The 24,441-nt window shown below is 38.1% G+C and overlaps 1 protein-coding gene across 12 annotated transcripts in view; it reads right to left on the bottom strand.

Moving 5' to 3' along the window:
- TCF4 (transcription factor 4) overlaps positions 1–24,441 on the bottom strand; it is a 348,341-nt gene that overhangs the window by 273,369 nt on the left and 50,531 nt on the right. Inside the window, exon 1 of one of the 12 annotated variants that reach the window (XM_087869783.1) lies at positions 4,285–4,458. The exons of the other annotated variants lie outside the window; for them this stretch is intronic. Within the exon in view, the coding sequence (XP_087725909.1) occupies positions 4,285–4,303 (19 nt within the window). The 5' untranslated portion in view covers positions 4,304–4,458. Of the gene's footprint in view, positions 1–4,284; positions 4,459–24,441 lie in introns of those variants that run through there. 12 annotated transcript variants of the gene reach the window in all.

The following is a 24,441-nucleotide window of genomic DNA, read 5'->3' as shown; positions in this document are numbered from 1 at the left end:
AGTGGTGGATCTTAACTACACTTACTGTGGTGATCATTTCACAATATACACACATCCAATCATTATACTGTGCATCTAAAACTAGTACAATGCTATATGCCAATTACATCTCAATAAGAATAAAATAAAATAGACTAATCTATAGAGATTTGATGTCATTCAATTTGCATTCCCATTTTTTGAGGCAACGAACATTGTTGATGCTATTTAACTTGGACAAATTTATTATTTCATTATTAAAATAGATGACATTAAAGAAAATCTAGAAAATACATTTTAAAAAAAGAAACATAACAGATGAGACAAATCACCGCACTGCTGAACATTTGATATCAATACCAAAGCAAACAGAAGCATGCACACACAATCAACTGACAGAGCCACGCCATTCTCACTCATGGGTCCTCACTGCCTCCGTCTGTATCCACCCTACACAGACACAGCATGCCCACACAGCCTCTAACTTGTTCTATTGGTAAAACGAACCACGGTACTGACTTCAAAAACCAAGCAAAGTATTAAAACAAAATAGACCTCCTTTCCCATATTTGGCAGAAAAACCCTAATTCAAATCTTCCAAGCCTCCCTCCAGAACAAGCAATTATAAGGTGCAGAAAGGCAATGGCTTTAAAACGACATGCTAATCCTAATATTAGTACCTTGAAAAAGGAAAACTGCCAAGATGTTGGAATAATGCCCAGTTATCCGTCTTACCTACAGCAATAAAACTGTCCTATAAATGTGAACAAGACAGTTAGGATACATTTTGGAGTTAGGTTATTGGCATTTTTTTCTACGTCGCCATTCCCTAGGAGAACAAGCCGGACCTGTGGGGGCCAAACACAGCAGATGGTAACCCAGCCCGGTACCCAGAGCACTTAGTCAATGCAAATACCTCACACAAAAATGAAGCAAGATGTTCAGTGATTTATGGCCCCGATTTCACTAGAAATCTATGCAGTCCTACTCCTCTACAAAGCCACCTTTCTATTGTAGTATGCTCCATCTCGAAAGCTAGCTGAAGTGTCTAAAAACAATATATTATTACTAATAATAAAATAATCATTATATAATTGATACAATAACTATTATTATAGCTTGCACTTATGCCAAGTACTCTTGTAAGCAATTTATAAGGAGTAACATTTAATCCTCACAATAATTCTATAAAATTATTACCCCCCCTGCGCAGATAAGGAAACTGAGAAACCGCTGCTAGAGCAAGTAACTATGACATGGGAAACCAATTTTGAAATCCAGAATGCACAGATCCAGTCTGTGTGCTTGACCACTATAAAGGTATGAGAGTAGGTTTATTTCATGGGGGGGGGGGGGGATAAAGTGCATTCACATAGAAGGTACACCAGACCTGGATTCAGCGGGCCTGAGTTCTAGACCTGGCTGTTCAATATGTAAACTCCATAAAGACACTTACTTGACCAATGGTTTCTTTACCAGTGAAATGAAAGAGTGGGCTAGAAGCTGGAAAGCTTGTTCTTCCAATTTTAAAGACCTGAGATTCTGAGGTTAAACCCTTAAATCTCTGTTTTACTTAAAGACCACGTCATTTTTATCATTGTTCCAGATCTAGAAAAACTGATCACTTGTAGTGGGAATCAAACAGCAGCAGTTTTTCTCTCTGGTTCAATGATCTCAACCCACGTGATTCTGTAATAAAACAGCACTTCCTCTCTTTGCAGAGAGGATTAAGCTACTTTCTAACAAGTATAACTTCAACAAACCCAGGAAGAGTTGAGGCCGCCACCTCCCAATTCCCAGGTAGAATCAGCATTTGGATAAAAAAGTATTTAGAATCCTCTGGTCAGCTTCCTGATTCTAAAACCGCTTTTTCCTTCCATAAGATGAAGCCAAATGTCCAACGGGAAAACATCAGCTATAACAATGTACACACTACAATACGCACGCGCACCTGCACGCGTGTGCACACATGCACGCGTGCGCACATCCACACACGTATACGTGCGCGTGCGCACATCCACACAAAGCGATTTCCGCAGACAAGCCCAGTTATAGCAATTCCACTGCCACCTCTTGAGAGAATAATTTCTGAATGCCAATATTTCATTGAATTTTCAAATGTAATGAGAATTTCTAATATTTCTAATATTCTAATAATTTCTAATAACTAAGAAACTGCCCCATTATATTGTTCTTTCTAAAAGTGATCATGATAAGATCTTGAAAACACTTGTTGAGCAGCTACTGTGAGTTAAACACTGGTTTAAATGCTTTCAATGTATTAACTAACCTAACTCTCACCCTCTGATGAAGTAGGTACTTGTAATACCCTCATTTTACAGAGAAATTAAATAACTGTGTGTAGAAGTGGTAGAGCTGAGATTTGAAGCCCACCCTTCCTACTTAGCACTTGAGGTTTCATTTTGAAACACCAGAAATCTATACGGTGAATACTGTTGCTGCTCTACCCTTTTATCCCTGAGAACACAGTAACAATCGGCAGGTAACAGAAGTGCCGTCATGCTAGGTGCTACAAAAATCTTCACTTCACAGTTTATGAGAGAAATCTCCTTACTTTTTAAAAATTATGTGCTGAGTTTAAAAAATCCAAACAAAACTTATATTGTTTTTTGATTAACTGTTAAAACAGATGATCTGAAGTAAACATCGGAGTAAATCTTCTCTCAAAAATGGCAGGAAGATTCTCTGTATGCTTTTAAATCTTAATGCATTTTAAACAAGAAAAATACTCCATTTCCGAGTTCCAGTTGCTGACCTTTGAATATTTCACACCAAAAAATTAGATAAATTGGAATTAAAATGTACCTGTATGTCTTATTCCTATAAGTATTCAAGGAACATTAAGAAGGGACTGTCAACTTACTATATCCAAGTTATTGTGGATTTCGTAAAGCAACGTTAGACACAGCACAGTTTTTTAAATCATATTACTACAGAACTAAGATCTCCAAAGCCATGATAATATCTAGGTTACTCTCTGCTGCAATTAAATGTTACCTAAAAACAAGCAAGTCAGCAACAAAAAGCATACACGTGTACATACATACACACACACACACACACACACACACACACACACCACACACATACTCAGTTCAGATGCTGGTACTACTACTTATCTTTTCAGCCCTGATTCAAAGTGTAGAAAACGACTCGGAAACTATTTGATGTCCCTTGACAGTCTAGTATGCAAAAGCAGCCCTCAAGATTATAAACCAAACCGAGTTCCTTTAGAAACTGGAAGGCTGAGGGAATGACTCTCGCCAACAACCCAGGTCATGAGAGGCAAAATCTCTAACGGCTTAAGGTGATATCCAAAATGACTATCCCCAAATCCTCAGTCCCTTTGCACTAGGACAATAGAGAGGTACCCCTACGTTAACATCACTCCTCGAGATCCTGATTCAGCAGCACCTTTAGACCTGTAAATATCATCCAAATCTGTCTCTCATAGGAATTCCATTAACCAGACATTACTGGGGGGTCTGAGCCAAAAATAAAAGGAAAAGAGGGTGAAAAATCACAGGAACTTACAATGTTAGGACTCCAGCCAGGGAAATTCCTTTGGTGAGCAGTCCCTATCTTCACCCTGAAACATACCTTTGAAGGGTTGAAATGATACCCTCCTTTGGAATTTTTTATACATTAAAATGACTGGAAAAAAACTATCTAAAGCAATAACCCTAAGGAATAACTAAGAGAAATGAAAGCAAAACCAGATTTGTAACAAACACTAGCCTTCTGCTTTCTCAGACTATTTTTCTCTTTCATGTTTTTCTCCTAAACAAAAGCCAAGTCTCCCCTGAGGTTCTATGCAGTGTCACTCAATGAATAAGACTGAGAGTAACCACATCTTCTGACTCAAAGCTAAGGGTACAAATTCATAACCCAAACTCCAGATATAGCCCTCAGTCTGCCCCTCAGACTGACTGAGTCACTGCAGAAGACCGAGGAAGATTTCCACTGGAGTATTTCTCTGTCTAAAGAGTTATGACACTCATAGGCATTTTGGTAGATACAAGAAAAAAGTTAGATTTTAAAAAGCAGAAGTGTTTATAATATTTCCCATTACTTTCTCAGATATAGGTGTACACGTTGATAGAAAATTTTTAATATATCAAAGAATTACATGAGTTTAAGATCGAAACCAGACATTTCAAACTAGAAAACTTTCTAACTATCTCAGTCAAAAATGTCCAGTAATTCAACTTCTAAGTAGAGGATTCAGACCAAACTTTTTCAACAAAGCTAAGCTTTCAAAATACAAGGTAGGTAAATATTTACCTCTGCTTTCCTCTTCCATATGAATAGTAAGTAATAAATTCCCCCGACATATCTGGGGATTAAAACTCTAAAATATAAGTTCATGAACTCTCAAAGTTCTCTATTTAAAGGGTCTTTCTTGCAAGGAGACCTCCCGGTTACTCTTTGCTTCATGGAAACAGAATACAAGCTAATGATGACGGCAGATTTTCATGTATTTGTATACATCAGTCAATAGAAGGGGAAATGATATTGGCTGTGTGTTTATGAGCTACATTAGAAATGGGAACAATAGCAGACCTTTACCGAAACAAAAATAAAATATGAGTCAACAAGATCCTTGCCAAACAGAGGTCTCGGGACAGCCTTGTTCAGTCTTCTGGGAATCCCACTCCAATAAGCCCAATAAAAGCAGGACGTGCCTCATTTCCTTCAACCGTTCAACATGCCGCTCTTGGAGATGTTTGTAAATTTCCTTCCTCTAAGCATCAAGCTGGCAAACTGTCGTCATTTCTTTGGGGTAATAATATCCTGTTGATGTCTGGGTAGATCTGTTGAGTGTCCCCTCCACATAACACATATACATTTAGTATTATTTTTCAACGCAGCACAGTTTAAATTGGTTTTCAACATATTTGAACATAGTTCAGGCAAGGTATGATTTGATTAGAGGTAACTAAGGACAGGAGATTTTAATAAAATGGTAGTTTTACTTTTGGATTTACAACCTAGAGCAAGGTAATAAAACAACTCAAATAGCCTTCTCTGCTTTTTTTCTGAAACTCAAGATATTTACCTACAATAGTTTATTAATGTAAATGTTTTCATTCCATTCCTGTGCTGGGGTTTGGAAATTTCATACAGCAAAAGAGCAAGCTTAGCATGAAAAAACTCACTTTTGAAAATGGCAACTTTTATTTTACTGGATATACAAATTGCACTAAGTGCTTTAAAAACAGAGTTCTAAACTCATTCCAGAATAAGTTTAAATATGATCTAAATTCAGTAGAATACAATGAGTGATTTAAAACTTTTATGTAAATAAATGATTTTTTTTTTCAGATCTTACAATTTTGGTTAGACCTGAGAGCATATTTCTTGGACAAGGAATTTTTGCCTAAACTAAATAATTCCAGACAAAATTACATTTCTCAATAAAGTTACATGATGTAAAGAGAGAAAATTACACAGTGACAATTTTAAAAAATAATATTTAAAAAATAAAATAAGACCAACTCTCAACTAACATAATTTGCACTTAGGAAGGCATTCTGGTTCCAAAGACAGCAAAAGCTGATTTGTGAAATACTAAAAATAATTGATCATTGCTGCAAAGCACTAAATTTGGAGCTAAGCTAAATGGCATGTACCATTCTCTGCAATTTTAGGTAACACCTTATTTAGCACATAAAATAAGAATTCTGAACATGAAAAATGCCCAATGTCATTAATAATCCGGAAAATGCCAATTTTTAAAAAGAACACAATCTGATACCATTTTTCAACTACCAAATTAATATGATAAAAATAAAGCAAATCGGCAGAGCCTTTCTGGATAACAATTTGGCAAGCTATGTGAAGAGCCTTTTACCTAACAATTCCTTAGGAAACTATCTTGACAATATCTCTGCAAATGAGAACAAGTATTTATCTACAAGAATGTTCAAGACAGTGGTCAACAGTAAGAAACTGTTTAAATAAATTATGGAAGACCTATATGATGGAATATTATGCTGCCTTTAAAAGATCATGCTTTCAAAAATATCCAAGGATACTGAAAAATGTTCATGGTAAAATGTTAAGTTAAAAAGCAATATATAAACTTCATATTAAGTTTTTTAAGACAAAGACTAGAATGTACACAGTCTTCAAAATATTAACATTGGATATTTCCAAAATGAGGATGTATTTCTAACCAGAACAAAATTAAATAATATATATACTATACTATCTACTATAGTTTATATATTAGTATACATGACATACGTATACTACGTATATTGACTGTATGCTGTAGTGTGTGCTATATGTATACATAGTCCCTGACTTTAAGGATCTCATAATCTATTACGCAAAATTCATTAAAATCAAATGGGAGTGGGAAGTGTGATATATAGGTGATTAAAAAATGGCAGAATGTTGATAATTGTGGAAGCTATATGATGAATACATGGGAGTTTATTCTACTAATCTGTTTATTTTACAGGTGTTGAAATTTTTTTCAGATTAAAGGTTAAAAGAATAGGGGCGCCTGGGTGGCTCAGTTGTTAAGCATCTGCCTTAGGCTCAGGGCGTGATCCCTCCGTTGTGGGATCGAGTCCCACATCAGGCTCCTCTGGAAGCCTGCTTCTTCCTCTCCCACTCCCCCTGCTTGTATTCCCTCTTTCGCTGGCTGTCTCTATCTCTGTCAAATAAATAAATAAAATCTTTAAAAAAAAATAAAATAAAGGTTAAAAGAAAAAAGGCATGGAATATATATAAGTGTCTGTTCAATAAATACTATAAGAGTTCAGAGATGAGAAAGATCATGTCTGGAGGAGGTATTGGCATCTCTTTGAATAAGTAGGAAAATTTCAACAGGCAAGTAAGTGCTTGAGGGTAGGAGTGAGTATAATGAGCAAGATTATAGTGGGGGAAAGGCAACTGGCCTTGAGCATCAGGCCAGTGGGTAAACTGGTCACAAACCCATGGAATCTAACTGCCGCACTCATGATAGATAAAATCCCCTAATAGAGGATAAAGAGGCATCACCTTCTGGATTTCAGCGAGGCTGTGATTCCCCCAATGAGTCAGCATTCTAAATATGCAAATGTTCACCTGGCATGAGGAGGATAAAAAAGCATCATTGACTATTGCAGGCTTCTGGTCCCACCCTTGCTCACTGAAGTAAAACTATCCCTTTTACTGGTGGGTGATTCCTGGGTAATTCCCATGGGCTCTTTATTCTCACTGGACAAAACCTCTCTGAGATCTAGGCATGATGAAGGATGTAAAACAAAGAGCTCATTTTTAAAAAACTGTACTCATTCCTTATCCTGCCCAGCCCTCGGCCTGGTGTTTTTTGTTTTTGGTTTTTTTTTTTTTTTACATCAATAGCCTATCTCCATATAAATGTCCGATTTTGCAACACTGTAGGTACCACAATGTCTGTGTGAATGAGTCAGAATACGCATTACCAAATAGTGAAAGAGTCTAGTTTTCCTAACCAATATCTATTTTTGATTTTTTTAAAATTCACATTGCTTCTTATAATTTTTCCATAAATATCTAACCAGTCTCAAAGCTACCATTTAGACTACAAATGCATCCTTTGGTTTGTTAAAGAAAATTTGCATGACTTCCGACTATAAATTTGGAAAAATGCAATATGCTTTAATGGCTATAACATACAATTTTGTCTTCTTCTATTAAGGAAAAAAAATAAAATAAAACACAACTACTTGTTCCAGAAGTAATATTTTAGAACACAATATCTTTTTAATTCTAAAACAGATCCACACATCTGATCATTCTTCTTTATATAACATTTTCAAAATCTTTTTATTGTCTTAGAAAATAATGCATGCATGGAAGTTTGAGGCTAGACAGCCAGTATCATTGGTAGCCCCTGTTAATGCTAATTGAGTTAGCATAAACATGTAAATCCCCTTTTATAGATGTCTGGCTTTTCCTTTATCCAAGACCAAACTATAATCTACAAAGATAAGTAAGATCTACGTTCTTGATTTACTTTGCATGTAAATTCTTTTGCATAAACTGTTGATATATATTTGTCCTCTGAAAGATCAAAGATCATTCTACAAACACCAGATCTTTCTGCTATCCTCCAGCTCTCCTCAGATTTCTCGGTTCTGCCCCTTTGCCAATGTTCTCTGAAGAGTACCAAATTAATGAATACTGATGTTCTTCCTCACTATTTTGGTGGCATCCTGTGGTGATGACACAACAACAGGAGTGTCATGGTACCATGTCTACCTCCTGATTCCTGAGCATGTGTTTGGAAATATTATGTGTGCACGCACACACAAGACAATCACACGCACTACCATGCCAGTCAGTGCCCAGGGCCAATCAGAAAACCTGAAAATTAACCTAGTGACGACGAGAAAGGGATGGCAGTTAATCCAAGTAAGTCACTAAATAGAAAACTTTTAAAGAAACACATAGCTGCTCATATCTCCCTCTAAAACTGGTTCTTAAAAGGTTCATTATGGTGAAAGCCTCTTCCATGGTGAACTTTGCACCAGGCAGCCTTAGCACTGAATTTTTAATAGACAGAAGCTTTTTGTAAGTAAAAAGCAGCAAAAGAACAAAAGAAAAAAAGCATGATTTTGTAAAAGGGATAAATGTGGAAATATGTTGACGCACAAAGCAACTGATGTATTATTTACATTTTATTTGGAACATTTATAGAATAGCACAATTTGTATATATTAATATAATTCATACATTATCTGCTATATGCATAATGCATATGTAATGTTAAGATTTGTTAACGTTAACATATAACGCTAATTGAATATTACATGCCAGGTACAATGTTAAGCAATTAATAAACATGCTCATTTGATCCACCCCACCCTATATATTACTATAAACGTTATGTTTCTAAGGATGAAAACAACCTCAACAACATTAAAAATGTGCCTAAATTTAGAGGCAGACTATAAACCCCATAAAAAGCAGTTATCTCTTGTTTAACCCTGTATCACCAACACTCAGCATAAAGAATGGCATAAATAACAGGCATAAATAATGGTATAAATAAATAATAGGTGCTCAACAAACAACAGTTAAAGGACCTAGTAAAGGCAGGCAAGTAGATGGGAGAGGAAAAGTGAGATAGTCCCGGGTAGGAAGAGAACACAGAATGTAAAACCCATGGAAAAACATGATTCTGACCCTCAAATAAACTCTAGTTCAAGCAGCAAGACAGAACACTTCAGCAGGCGCAATAACTATCACGACGACATAAGCCCCTGAACAGAAGAGGATAAACTGGAGGGGCAGCCAAATTAGTCTCGGCATTAAGAAATGCTCCCCAGAAGAGGTGGACCGTGAGTGAGTCGCAACAGTGGGGATGAGCATTAGTACAGGGAAGTTGGGAACATGATGTAGGTACTGTGACAAAAATCAAACTCGATATGCTGACCCAAAAAGTGTTTAATAGTCATTGAAGGACTTGTGGTTACAAATCTTGTTTTTACAGTTTATCAAATTTGAGAGAATGAAGAAATGTGTCCATGTCCCCACCTTGTTTGTTTTGCATTTACTGACAATTATCCAACATTTAAATCAAGAGAAATGTCACCGTGGGTTCTTGAAAATGAAGACTTAGCTCCCTGTATTATTACCCATTTACACATATCCAAACATGCCATAAAAGAAGAACAAGCATTCAACCCAAACGCAGCACATGATCCGATTAGAGTGGCACTAGTCAGAGCTCCAACGGTTTCGCACAAGGGGGATGGGTGTGAAAGTCAACCACAGTAGCGACATTAGCAACAACCTCAAGGATTCCCAACAAGAGCTTCCATCTTGAAAAAGTGAAGATGGGTTCCAATGCTGAGAAACCACTATTCCAACTGTCTCAATTACCACGGCTTTAAAACACATGGGATTTGAAACTACCTCTGAAGTACTTCAGCAAATTTGAGAAATGGAAGAATACTTTTAATTTTAGAACTTAAAAAAAAAATCCCACCTTTATAAATTCATAAGGCAGAATGGTGCTACTGTATACATCGTTCACATGTGTGCTGCACTGAGACACTCTAGGGTCTTTGCATTCTTCTTGGAATTTTCTGGCTTAGTACACATGTATCCTCATTGTCTCCTCTATAGCTAATTAGCAGCAGTCCCCACTGATGCCATAAATAAAGAACCTGAGAAAATCCAGGTAAGTGTCATTTCCCAACTACAAAGGCAAGCTGTTAAAAATACTCTACAGAAAATATAAAGTATGAACTGTGGTTACCAAATAATCGTGAAAAGAAAGAAATTACGGGCCTCACTTCCTCCCTCTACACTTTACCAGGGGACTGAATATTCAGTTCAGTGCTCCTGAGAATCTTCTAATCCCTCCACCTTCCCATCCCCTAAAGACCTCCCCCCAATTACAAACATACCCATAGCAACTGGAAGCAATGTCATAAATAATTCAAATATATCAAGTTACCTAAAGCAAATTTTAATTTCTGTCAAAGAATAATAATTTTCCTAGAGATTCTTTACCCAACGTAAAGGGACTGATAGCACAGGAATGTCTCTAGGGATCGACCTACCCTGTCAAACTTTGACTACCAGAAGACCAAACCATTAGTAATATTTAATCAGCCCAGCATTGATAAAGAGCTGTAAAATAAAGCTTGTCTATAAACGCACTGAGTCACTTAAATAAAAAGCAATATGTTTCACTTCTTCAGCTATATAAATATAGACTTGTATATATAAAAACAAGCATCATCCCACATCCACATATATATGGCATGGGCATATGAGTGGGATCGATGATGTTTATAGATGTCTATATGTATTTATATAGAGATATACATAGGCTCCCAAGCAAAATGTTCCTTGTTTTTAAATTCCCTGATTTTTGTTGGTAACAGTTATTTCTTGTTAACCACATAGTAAATATGAGACTATCACATTATGTAAACCATGCAAAGCTGAGTTACATTTTTTCCCTGAAGATCATATTCTGTGAATTTATAAAGGAAGATGCCACTGTTGAAGAGGAACACAGTTTTAGTTACAAGCAAAGAACTGGTTAAAGAGAATCTGATCGTACAAAAAAAAAATAATAATAATAAAGCAATAGGCAGGTTAAAGAGAATAGCAGAGGAAAGGCTGCCATTCATTAGGTTCAAATCATAGCATAATTTTCTTAGATTGCTCTGAGTTTTATCCTATTACTAGTTAACCATAAAATTTATGTAAAAAGATTTCACTCTGAAATCACTGTGTTCTTTAAGCCACTACGGATTTGTGATATTTCTTCATTCAGTCTATTCTTCATAATTCAGAGTCTCATTATCTAGTTGTGAAATATCTAGGCCGTGGGATCTTTTCCTTTGCTCAAATTTCTTATTTGGTTTCTGCACTATGTCATAGTGACAAGGCAGAGAGGGTCAGGGAAACGGTGACACTCCTATCAATCAGCCTTGCTACTTACTAGGAATTCTGGAAGCGAGTTTATTTGGAGAGACTGAAACAGCTGGTTAACAATTTTCCCCTTGAAACAAAAATAAATGGAATTATCATTTCCTAACAATAGATTATAACGTCATGCAAAAATTAGGACAAATCAGATTCAAGCAGGAGAGGAAGTATTTTTAGTATGGAAATAACTTTCTTGAAACAGTTACAGTAATAAAGAAATAATGAACTTAACTCATTACCTTAAAAGCATGTTATGTAAATGTTATCTCTCAGCGTCTACTGAGGAATAACACTTTGATTTACATTTCATGCGCTGCAATGACCTAATATAGCCGTCAATAAACCTCTTTACTGCCTTGCAACACCAAAAGCAAACTGCATGTTAAGTCAGATTTCATAAGATAATACCTCCTTTCTCCCACATGGGTATCCTCCCTACCGTATCCTCCAAGAAAACCACACCAGAACTGCTGGCTTACTCTCATCTCTACTTTATTTCTCTAGCTCCCCCACTGAGAGTTGGCTAATGAGGGCCATGTGCCCTTTGCTAAGCTACCCACCCCCGCCCTAAAAGATACAGGTTATTTTAACAACCCTTTTACCCTTGATAAAGTGTGACATACACGGCGTTTATAAGATAGGATCAGGTTTTTGACAATAAACATCTTAGATAGAATTTTTTTTTTAAGATCTGAGACATCAGTATAGTATCATCCTCTTTCCGAAGTCTTATGTTTTAAAGGAAGTTTCTACAAGGCTAACTAATGGAAGACTGCCACCCTCCTGAACCAGTATGGCTGGATGAGTGGCGTAAGCGACATTATCTACAGTTCTCTGGTGTAGATTAAGAGTCACCCAACAGCTGTTAACCAGAAACAGCTACCATGCCCAGGGCTGGGGAAACAAAGGGAAGAGGGTGAGTTGTACAGCCTAGAAGCCCAAGGGAGAGGCTCTGAGGAGAAAGTACCGGCAGGCTGATTTCAGAAATGTAGGGAAAAAAATAAAAAATGGAAACAGCTGTTGCTGCCAGGGTGATGAGGAGAGCAGGAAGGGTGAAGTCCCTTCTTGCTCCACCAGCGTTCCAGTCTTCCTCTAGCGCCTCCTATTGGCAGAAGCTAATAGGAGCGCTAGCTGGAAAAGTAGAAACATAGTTTCTGCTCCAGCACCCTAAAGAATACAGAAGGGTGGTTTTGGAAATAACCAAAGTTCAACTTATTTTTAAAAGTGTTATGGGGGGGGAACAATCTACCAATTAAAATATAGGTAGACATACTCTCCTGATTCCAAGAGAAACCAGACTTTGAAAATCATTGGTACCTACAAAAATAAAAGCATATTTTAGAAAGCATTACCTTTGATGGTTATATAAAATAGAGCATATCTACCAAACAGATGCCAAGATAAAACATGAGAGAAGAGGGGCGCCTGGGTGGCACAGCGGTTAAGCGTCTGCCTTCAGCTCAGGGCGTGATCCCGGCGTTACGAGATCGAGCCCCACATCAGGCTCTTCCGCTATGAGCCTGCTTCTTCCTCTCCCACTCCCCCTGCTTGTGTTCTCTCTCTCACTGGCTGTCTCTATCTCTGTCAAATAAATAAATAAAATCTTTAAAAAAAAAAAAAACATGAGAGAAGAGATATAAAAGTAGATGGATAAAACACCATCAGAAAAGTAAAACTGTGTTGACAAAATTAAAATCTGCATAAAATTGTAGAAAATATGTCAGCATGAAGATGGTAAACTTGAAAAGTTCTCTTGGAATAGAAAGAAAAGGAACAAAGAGATAATAATAATGAAAGACGCACTACTGAAGATCAGAGATGGAAATATAATCTATCATGAACACGTAGCCATCATGAACGGTTAGGCATGAAAAATGGCAGAAATATCATTTTGGGGGGTAAGAATTTAACGCATCTGTCTAGGTCCACAAACAATCCAGTTAAGTAAAAGTATAAAAAATTAAAAAGCAAATTAAAATGAACATTATAGAGAATAACCCTCCTTTTCAAATATCCATTAAAGATTTCCCCCAAATCATCATTTATTAAGACACAAAAAGACGGTAATAAATTTTAAAAAGAAACCATACTGTTTCTTTACTGACACACTGCAGTAAACCTAGAAATCGGTTATGAACATTTTAAAGGCCAAAGATGATAATCTATTAGAAATATGAGTGGCATTCCAAATTAGCTGGTATTTTAAAAGGAAAACAAAAGAATGGTAAGTTTAAAAACATATTAATAAATTAGAAAACAGGAAAACTAAACTAGTTAAATAAATCCACGAAACAAAAATACACATATCTCTGACAGAAATCAATTTTAAAAAGTGCAAGTATAAAAATTGAAAATAAAAAGATTATATAACCATAAACAAAAGCTAAATTATCTAAAATCACATAAATGTGTGTGTGTATGATTAAAGACCACCAGACAACACAATCCACTATTATAAGAGTTTAACTATTAAAAGAGAACTTTATTTTCACCTTTTTATTTTTCATTATTTGTAAAATATTCCACAATGTACATTGTATCTCCTTTAAAAAAACATGTTTGTATTTTTGAAAAATGGCCTGAGGGCACAGAATTTTTCTGTGATATTCTTGCCAGATTAATAAAATTTCCGTTCACCTAAATTTAAAATGGCAAACACCATCAATACTCCACCTTATAGGATCACAACTAAGTCAGTTATTCTCATAAAGCTTCTGAAAATTTACACTGAAATATTCATAAAAAATTTAAAAGACATCAGTGAGATCAATTGTATAACATCCAGTTTAATAATTTTTAATGATCGTATAGAAAACAATAGACATGCTATTTTATTGCCTCTACAGAGCAAAAGACCACAGGGAAGTTCTGTGATATGAGATTGCTTGTATATCTAAAAACAGTGATTAGTCCTCTGTAAAATATGTAGAACTGGCATCTCTCTACTAGATAGTGTCCTGGGGGTCAAAGAGTGTCCCCTGCAAGATTCACGGATACATTACTACCCCTTGATATTTATCAATAATTAGCTGGAGTGATAATAAAATCAAAGCTTACATTTGTGCTGAGTGTCATATTCTTCAAAATGCTTTCATGTACATTAACTCGATTTTTGTAAAAAACAAAAACGACTACGACTTAAAGAGGGCAGAGGTAGAAGAAGAACATATTCTTCGCCCACGGACGCCTGCCCTTGTGTTTCATAGGAAATTGAAGATGTCCTACTAATCATTTGTAGACAGGCTTCGGATGAGCTTGCCATGGTCAGGAAGACTCGTTACTGATTAGAGTAAATCTGATAAATCTGTGTAAAATAAAAAGGCAGCCCCCTTCACCATTACAAAATAAAGACCTACTGAGGAAGGACTATCACGAGAAGTGTGCTAACCATCCCTCAGGCTAGATCTGGCTCTCAGCTGGATTTCACAGACCCCAAGCAGTACGGTGGTGGTCATTTGGCAACTATAAGGCGGAGAATAATTTCCCATCTGGTGTGCGGCTCTGAGGGTCCCATTCAAGGACTAGTCTCTAAAAGTTTAAGAATAAAAAGTAACCAAAGACCTGGGAACAATGGTCAATTATCTAATTAGCATTTCAAAAGGCAGTGATAAAAAGGAATAATACTTGGAGGCCCACTACTCAAATGAACAGCTGTGTGTGACAAGATCAGTTAATTAAGGCTTCAGAACTTTTCCAGCCCATCTCCTTTCACCTTTCTGGTCCCTTCGTTCTCTTCCTTTTCCTGCGTTCTCCCTTCATCTCCCCTTCCTACCTTTAAGTCTGAGCGTGGATTTACCTTTCTTCTAGATGTCTGCGCTATCACTTTTCCCCTCCTCTCTTTACTGTCTTCCTCTATTTCCCCTTAATTTGCTCTAGAAAGCCAGCCTTCTTCACCTTTATGTCAGATTTAGGTATAGTGTTAAATTCTCTCTTGTATTTTCGAAATAAAGTTTTACATATTCTGATCAATTCCAAATCAGGTGAGTTTACATTTTAAATCTCTACCTAAACAAAACAAAACAAACAATTAAATGACATTGCTTTTTACTTCCGTATAACATTTGGCTGACTGATTTTTTTTTCCCCCCTGAAGGTCAATGACCCTCTACAAAGAAAATTACCCTTCTAACCATACTGGAGAACTATCACATTCTAAATTAAAGACAGTAAGTGAAATTCCCAATCCCTCAATTTTACTTTGCTTTTTAATAATAAGGAAAAGTAAATTTGATGGTCTTATTTACAGTAGAAACCTGAAACGCATTATCTTACTTAATCGCCAATACAACCCTGCAAAATACCTATAATTAACCCCATTTTATTGATTAGAAAATTAGGCACGGTGAAGTTAAATAACCGCATTAAGTCCTGGGTCTCAAACCAACTGTTGTTGGCACCAAAGGCCAAAGACGCCCCTACCCTCTGTTACCTCCCTATTAAAATACATGATTAAAAATGCTAAAATCGGTTCGATTAACAACTCAATTCCCAGATCACTGGCCCAAAGCTTGTACGCACAGCAAACAATCCTCATGTATGCAGAGATGGAAAGCTCATTCATTCCTGCCTGCCCTCCATGCTGAGCCAGCAGCCGTGGGAGCTTTGCACTGTACCGTGACGTTTACCCCAGTTTCATGGCGGAACGATGAGAAATGAGAAAAGACAAAATAAGCTGTTGGTCCTTATTGTTGACAATAATTATCTGCAAACGCACTTCCCTGGAGGCGCTGTGAAAGCACTGTCAAGGCTCCTGAGCCACAGGTGTGTGTTCTAGCGTTTTCTTGCCCTTGATAGAGACTAGCACTGACCTCATGGAGCCATTCATAACACCATCCCAAGTATCTTTGTCAACCAGCTGTCCGATATTTTTGTGTGTCATCAGTAGTCCCTTTGGAGTCCCACTGGACTCAACAGTGTACTTAGAGACCCACAAAGAGGAAAGCAATGTGCTACACTTCAGGAAACATAAACAAAAAATTCACCTTTCTGCACACATCACTCTTGTCTATCTAACAAGGGATCTGACTGGTAATCAAGGCTGCTCTTCGTTTTCATGCATGGAGCTCACTTCACCTCTTCCACTGTGCGAGGCCACATTAGTCTTAGGTGTTTGTTATGGAAGGTCAAGGAAATGTTCTATGATACAGAGGTATTTTGACCTAAAATCCTTAAAGCAGTCAGAGAAAAGGTTGGGTGGAAACTTGTGGCTCTCTCACTGCTCTGAGGTGCTTTGAGGCTTTCAGATTAATGACAAACAACAGGCCAATTTGGGGGCCATAACTAACCCTGGATCTTGACCATTCTTCCATGTCAGTGTGCCTTAACATTAGGTCACTGAATCTTCTTGAGAACCTAAGAAACTCCATACACACTCTCCCCAAAACCTAAAGGTGCATATATATATATTTAGGGACACTTCCCCTTCCTTCCACGAACCCCAAATCAAGAATTCTGCTCCAGGCTCAATCCCCCAAGATGCTAGAACCAAACTATCCCAGGGAATCTCAACAAATGAATTTCACCTGAAAAGCCTAGGCAAGGTAAAATCGTGTACCTCCAACACAAGTTCTTCAGTAAAAAACAGTAAAGGGGAGATGAGGGGAGAAGTGGCTAGCTCAGGTGTGTGTGTCTCCCCTTGCCAACAAGGCTGCCAAGTCACCACTGACGTCCCCTCACTAAAGTGAGCCTGTAAGGCAGAGTTGACAACATAACCACTGTCCTGGTGGCTCATATGGAAGTTCATCTAAATCAGGTGAGCAAAGATTAAGAGGGCCTGTAACAGCAAGAGAATCTGGAAGGGTCTCCGTTCTGCAATAAGTCAAAACGCAACTGTTTTCTCTCCAGAAAGAAAACTGGTGAGAAACTGTTTATAAGAATATAAGCAAATCCCTCCAAAGAATGGGAACTTTTGAGGCAGCGAATATCAGATCCACATCTCTCGTTCTTCTGAGATCTATAAACACCATCGATGGTTGGAATTTACATCCTGGATAGCCTGGTGCAAATTCAACCAGATGATACTGCAAACACACAGCGAATCTATAAGGTTGTGTTCTCGAAATATTCAGGGTACCAGCAATTAAAAAACGCAATGCCATCCGCGTCATAAGCACCCCATAAACACAGGCTAAGTGAACAAAACGTAGACATTATTGAGCTTCTTTTGGGGAAACAGAGATGAATCCAATTTGAAAATCTAAAAACTTTCTACGATGACCTTCCCCAAGATTTCCAAGTGGCAAACAAACAAACAAAAAACCAATAATGAGAGCAAAATGTATCTTCTGTTATAAAAATGTTAAGTATAGACACACCCCCGGTGTAAATCAACAGCACTGAACCTCAACTAATTAAGTTCCCACAGACCACAGCCAATTGAGCAGAAAGCATGAAGAAGAGCTAAGATATTCGTACCTGCTTAAAGGTAACCTTGAAACTATTTTGCTGAATCTTTAGAAATTTGTTTCAAAAAAAAACTAAAGTGTATGACCATATGATTCTAATTAGTAGGGAGCAAGAGAGTTGAAATTGAAAAATCTGTCACATGAGACTGCCACTAGTCCTTCCGCTGACATTCCAAGAGCAAAGAAATATTTTCCCCATGATCTGTGAGATGCATGATAGTCTGCATACACATAAAAAATAAATGCATTGAAGGGTGGGTGTTAATAAGATTTTAGGTACCTCCCATGTGGTCATTCGGTATGGGTAAGAAAAACAACTTCATCTAATAAAAGAGAAGCCCAGAATTTTATTCTTCTATTATGTACACCCATTTAGAACCATCACCATAACCCGTTCCATTCATATCTAGTCAATAGCCCAGAGGTTCCCTATAATACACTACATATCTGTACAGTCAATAAATCTGGAAATACACTGGAATAAAACTGTGCTCTAACCAACAACTGTTCTTAAATTAGTGGTAACTTTTGAATCTTCCTGAGTCTAAGATATACTAAGAGCACATTTTTGCCAAGATGCAAAAGCAAAAATATCCATAAGCTACAAATTTGGATCTGTGCACATCTAATGATCAGAATCCCGTGGAAATTCAATAACCGCAAAAATATTAAGCATAATTGGCTGATGCATCGGTGTCATTTAAAAGGAATACTTAGGACCCTCAGCTAAATTTCTCCAAGAAATTCACATTTCTTCATTACTGACTGACTTGAAATTCCAAAAAGAAGCTCAAAGTAATATGTGTCCCTTTGTTGTTGTTTTTAGTGTCTTTTCAACATTTCTCTTTTTGGGGTTCCGATGTTCTTGTTGCAGTTAAAACCTGTTTCTTGAATATAAACAAAAAGAACTCTTTAGAAAGTCAGAGGCATTTAAAACTAAATGCCTTATTCTTTAGAGACTTTTGATTTTGTTCCTGGTAAAATATTTAGCTCCCACGGGACTCCAGGATAGCTACAGAGTTTAGATCTTCTCAACATCTCGGGAGTAAACAGTTCCATCTTTCATTCTCACCGTGGTCTCACCCTTACTGAAATATAGTGTGAATCATTGTAATCAGTAACTTCTTTTCTTTCTCTACAGAGAAGGGGGCGGGTGGGGAATGAGGTCCCAGGCATTGCATAACTCCTTCGTATTAGCTCTCACTAGTTATACCCTATAATCAAGTTAGTTATACTCAGATTTCCTTTTTAAATAAATGGAACAATATAGCTAGCATTTATTGTTTTTTTAGATCAACTTTCAAGGCAATCTTACCTAGATCTACTTCCTGCTGAGCGAAATCTCTGCAGGGACTCTGTGAGTAAAATTATCACCGACACTGGGAAGGAAAAACATTAACAACTTTGTGATGGCTACAGTAACACATTTCTAAAGGGAAGCAAATTGCCAGTGTTTACTCTTGAATGTAGAGGAGGGAGGGGACTGTCACTAGTACACAAAGCTAGGAGGAGAATGTGGGACATTTTAAATATCTAGAACCTCTGACAGCCCTCAACATTGCCATTTCTGCACGTTCTTCTGTGACACTCCTCTGGTGGCTCATATTCTAGAACTCAGACTTGCAAAAGAACATATCTACCAAGTTTCGGGTTGCCAAGCACCCGGGCAGGGAGACTGCTGTTTCTGACATATTACGTTAATTTCTGAAGAACAAAAGGTTCAAACGTGACTCCTCCGAGAATAGCAACCGCTAGGCAGCACAAAAAGATTGAGTAACTGGTTAGGGCAAAATGGTCTGCCAGGAAGAGGCAAAAACTTTCCCATGAAGATATTAAATAACTTTGCATCCAGTACTATACAAAAATTGCAAAGGAGTTATGGAGATATTACAGAGCAGGCAAGCAGCGAAGAACAGTACTGAAACAGGTGATGGGAAGGAGAAAGTCTATTCTGAATCACAACTACGCTGTGCATCTTGGCTCCGTGCACTTTGGGTTTATTTGCACACTCTTTTTAGAAAGAGTGGGGGTTGGGGATCCAAAGCGGATGAACGAGTTATTTATGAACAGACGGGACACCAGGATGGGGTGGTTAGAAAGCCTTGGAGGAGTGTCTGGACTTGTGGATAAAGGCAGAAGCAGACATATGGGGAAATCTATATAGAAGAAACAGAGAGAGTGAGGAAGAGGCTAAAACAGGCAGATGGCTGGACCGTAAAGGAATAGCATTATGCGGGGGCTCTAAAGAAAGGGAGATGGCCTTGGGAGGGGGGACAGCTAAGGGAAAAAGAGGGTCAGGAGGTGACTGCTTGGAAAGTTTTTTCAAACTTGCAGAAATTAGATATGGATAAAAATATTTTTTAAATATATATAAGAGCCAGGAGGAAAGTAAAGCAAAATGAAAAAGATACCCACTTAAAAAAAAAAAACAACATGAAAACAGTGTTCAAAATGAACAGCAAGCCGTTTTTACAGAAGCATGAAGAAATTATAACTAATAAAAACTAAAGATGTAGGGAAGGGCCCTTCTGAAACAGACTTTCTATGAAACTACCACTAGATTGCACGATACTCACGGTCAAAAATGTCTGACTGCTTTTCTGAGGCAGAGTAAGTACTTTCTGGGCTACCAGAGTATCTTCTCTACAGGTTTCTTATACCACTCGGGGAGTGCCAGATAATGAGTAGTTTACTTTCAACTCCTGAGGACAGGAACTGTGTCTTACTGATCTTTTTATTCTCAGTATTTAGCAGTTGGCATCAAAAAAGGATTCAATAAGTAAACAATGGAGGAAGGAGAACAATTAGGTTACTTTATGAGTCCCAACAAAGGTAGCAAATAGAATGAAGCTTTCCAAGTCACAGTTGCGATATATATGGTCAGGAATACAGATACGTGTGTGTGTGTGTGTGTGTGTGTGTGTGTGTATCTGATGCATAACATATTAGGATAATTTTTCTACTGATATGGCCACTACTATTTTGTGAGCAGCAATATATCAGAGCTAATATTCATCAACTCAATATAATCAATAATCATCACTTAATAAATGGTGTCTGTATTCTCCTGCCTATCATGTGAATGACTCCAGTCTTCATTGGGTGGCTAGGGACATCAATAGAGCCTAGAAAAATTATAAATTGTGCTTGGCTGTATTCCACCTTTGAAGATTTATTATCGGGTTCATTAGTGTTTAAGAATAAAAAGCCCCTTTAAGACAACTAATACAAACATACTTTGCTTAGTCTGATGAACATCAGACATGACCAATCAATACTATATTCAAAAAAAGAGCATAATATGGCATATCTGTTTAGAAAAAAAAAATTCTTCTCCCTGATTAAATAGAAAACCAATCATCAATAACATAAAACTGGCTTAGGACAGCAATGTGCCAAATTTACATTTCGTTAAATAGAGTTTGCCCCCAATGTATGACTTCAAAGTTGGATTTATACCACTAATAAATTCATACAAATAAGAAAGTAATTAGGAGTAAACAGGGGAAGTGGGTCATTTTTAGCAATGTAAGGTCTACACGCTTCAAGCCCACAGTATTATTTCCAAAAAGGAATCACCTAGCTTATGATTCATGGGTGAGTCTTCCACAAACAGCTGTCAATTCTAATGATGTGGTTGAAGATGGCTTCAGGAACTACTAAGCATCACCATCACACAATCCCATCGTCGGTGTGCCATGGCTAGCCCTAAGTTCCCAAACCTCAGGTACCATCTGCTAGTCACACCAGCTCCTAAGAGGCTGTTTAAGGGGCGTGCCTTTAGCTGCTCTTCCAAACCAATCTCTTCCAAATTAAAGGCAGAACACAAGGGAGGTGATTTCTTTTGGAGGAATGGTGGCCCAGGAAGGCTGGAAAATAAAGGAAGATAGAAAATCATGATGTGACCACCTCTATTAAGTGCCACTGGCCATAGCCTATGGAGATTTGTCCAACTCTCTCATTAGTTTCATATATTTAGAATATAAACAATGGAGAGATCCAAGCACAGCTGAGTCCCTCACTCTGCAGTCTCACAGAAGAGGCAAGGCCAGCTTAAGAGTGCAAGATTCCCCGGGGTGCCTGGGTGGCTCAGACAGTTAGGTGTCTGACTCTTGGTTTCAGCTCAGGTCATGATCTCATGTGTCGCGGGATCGAGTCCCACATCGGGTCCTGCACTCAGCGCCGGAGTATGCTTGAGATTCTCTGTGTCTGCCCCTCCCCTTGCTTGTGTGCCCATTCTCTCTCTCTCTCTCTCTCTCTGTCTCTTTAATAAATAAACAAATAAAATCTTAAAAAAAGAAAAGAATGCAAGGTGCCCTTTAAGACCCTTCAAATGCCAAGGTTCTATGATTCTATTTCCATACTCTGAGTTCTACTTGGAAAAGGCGAACACTCTCCCCTTTTTCCTTGAAAGAGTCCATAGAAATCTGATGACCGTCTTCTATTTTTTCACAAATCTAGTGGCAAGAGCACTGAATTCTAATTTAGGTTCTATCCACAAAAACCAGTGAGCAGGTCTCTCAAATTCATGTGCTTTAACTCTTTATCTGTGAAATGGATATGTAATAACTGCTTTCTAATGTGGATGTAGATATGGATAAAATACAGGACTAAAAATATAGGAAATTACAACCACCATACAGTTCTATAAGTATTGCCATTTGTGTCCCTGAATATTCCTTTCCATCTTACTGTCTTTTCTAGCAAGTGGCCACAATTACACAAGATGAAAAACAAAACATCAGCAGGACTACAGGTCTATCTTTAACATACTTTGTTTTCAAAAATAAGACAAGAAACACCCATGATTTAAGTCTGCCCATCAACAACCTCAAGAAAAGCCGACACTAAACCAGCCTCCCCAGGAAGCCCACTGCCACAGGGCATGCGACCCCCCCATCATTATTAAAGACAGGCCCAGGTAAAGTACTCTGGCTTCTATCAAAGGGCACATCAAAGAACAAATATGTACCCTCACATGTTTAGAATTGCTGTAAAACCTGAAAATGCAAGATCAATGCAACAGACCACAGAGACCCATAAAGCCCAAAGGAAACCAGGGAGGGCAGGGGTCTACCCGGTTAATGTCATCCCGAGAAGGTGCGTTCTTTGGGTACACAGCTGGACCCCATTAGAGCCTCTCCAGCTGCTCTCAAGATCACCTAGCAGCCTCAGCCCCCAAAAGCTGCAAGTCTGAGCTGGAAATTCATGAGAAAGTATCTTCAAAGATAAGTTCCTAGACCTCCTGCAACCCTGACTGACTTTTCCACGAGGAAACATTTAACAAAAATGTAACTTTGAATCTCCAGGTGACACTGCCTAAGCCCCTTCCAACACACAAGAATAGCGCGAGCATAATTTTTTAGATGGTGAGCGTTTAATAAATTCCTTCAGTACTGACAATGTTCTGTTATCTCGAATGTGTATAAGACTACTCATCATCGCCATATTTCTGTCTTCTTCCTCAGTGTTCCTACACTTCTCGATGTCTCATTTCTCCTTCTTCATCCCTTTGCTCTTTCTTTTAACAAAAATTTGCTGGGCGTCTACCCTGTGTGCCAGGCACTGAGGATGCGTAACGCGCAAGACTGGGCCCTCATGGAACTTACGCGGTGGGGGTGGAAGGGAGAGAAGAACAGAGACACACAATAAAAGAATGCACAAATAGGTCAGGTAGCGAAGTGCCATGAAGGAAAAAGGCGCAGTGAGGGCGTTGTGAATGCTTTACTGGGCAGGGACATGTAACTGAGGAAGGGCCAGTATATGCATGGAAGGGAGGGAAGAAGTGGAAAGGGATGGGGGAATTCAGAAGTCTCTCCACTTCCTGGTCAGTCGCTCCCCACTCTCCTCCTCCCCGATGGGAAGAGAAAGCTTAGGTTTCCGACCACTGCAATGTCACCCAGACTTCCCCACTGTATGACAAAGTGAGACAGTAGAGCAGGAGTTGGGACCTAAAAGTTAGGAGCTGCCTTACATCCCTCCCGCAACCCCACTGTTCTTTGAGCAAGCAAATGAGGACTCTTCTCAAATTAAATTTAAATTTCAGTTTAAACAGCCTTCTTTGCAAGACTGTGAAATCTATCATATCTATAGCTTTTAGAATATCATGATGTGAACCTTAAATGCATATTACTAAGTAAAAGAAGCCAATCTGAAAAGGCTACAGACTGTATGATTCCAACTACATGACATTCTGGAAAAGGCAAAACTATGGAGACAATACAAAGATCAGTGATTGCTGGCAGCAAAGTGGAGAGGGGCACGCAGAGCACAGAGGATTTTCAGAGCAGTGAAAATATTCTGTACAGTATTATAATGATGGGTATATGTCATTACACATTCGTCCAATCCCATAGAACGTACAACCCTGAGAATGAACCCCACAGACTTTGGGGGATTATATTGTGTCAATGTGGGCTCATCCTCGATAACAAATGTGCCGGCCTGGTGAGTGATGTTGATAGTGGGGGAAGAGTGCAGACCGGGTCAGGGGGTACGTGGGAGATCGCTGAACCTTCCTCTCACTTTTGTTGTGAACCTAAAACTGCTATAAAAATTTTAAATCTTAAAGATTTAAGAACCGGGACCCTGGGTGGCTCAGTCAGTT

The sequence above is a fragment of the Ursus americanus genome, chromosome 19 (assembly GCF_024610735.1).
Source record: "Ursus americanus isolate L20-20 chromosome 19, mUrsAme1.1.p, whole genome shotgun sequence".
NCBI lineage: Eukaryota > Metazoa > Chordata > Mammalia > Carnivora > Ursidae > Ursus > Ursus americanus.
Note: the sequence above shows the minus strand (reverse complement) of the source record. Positions and strands in the feature narration are given on the sequence as shown.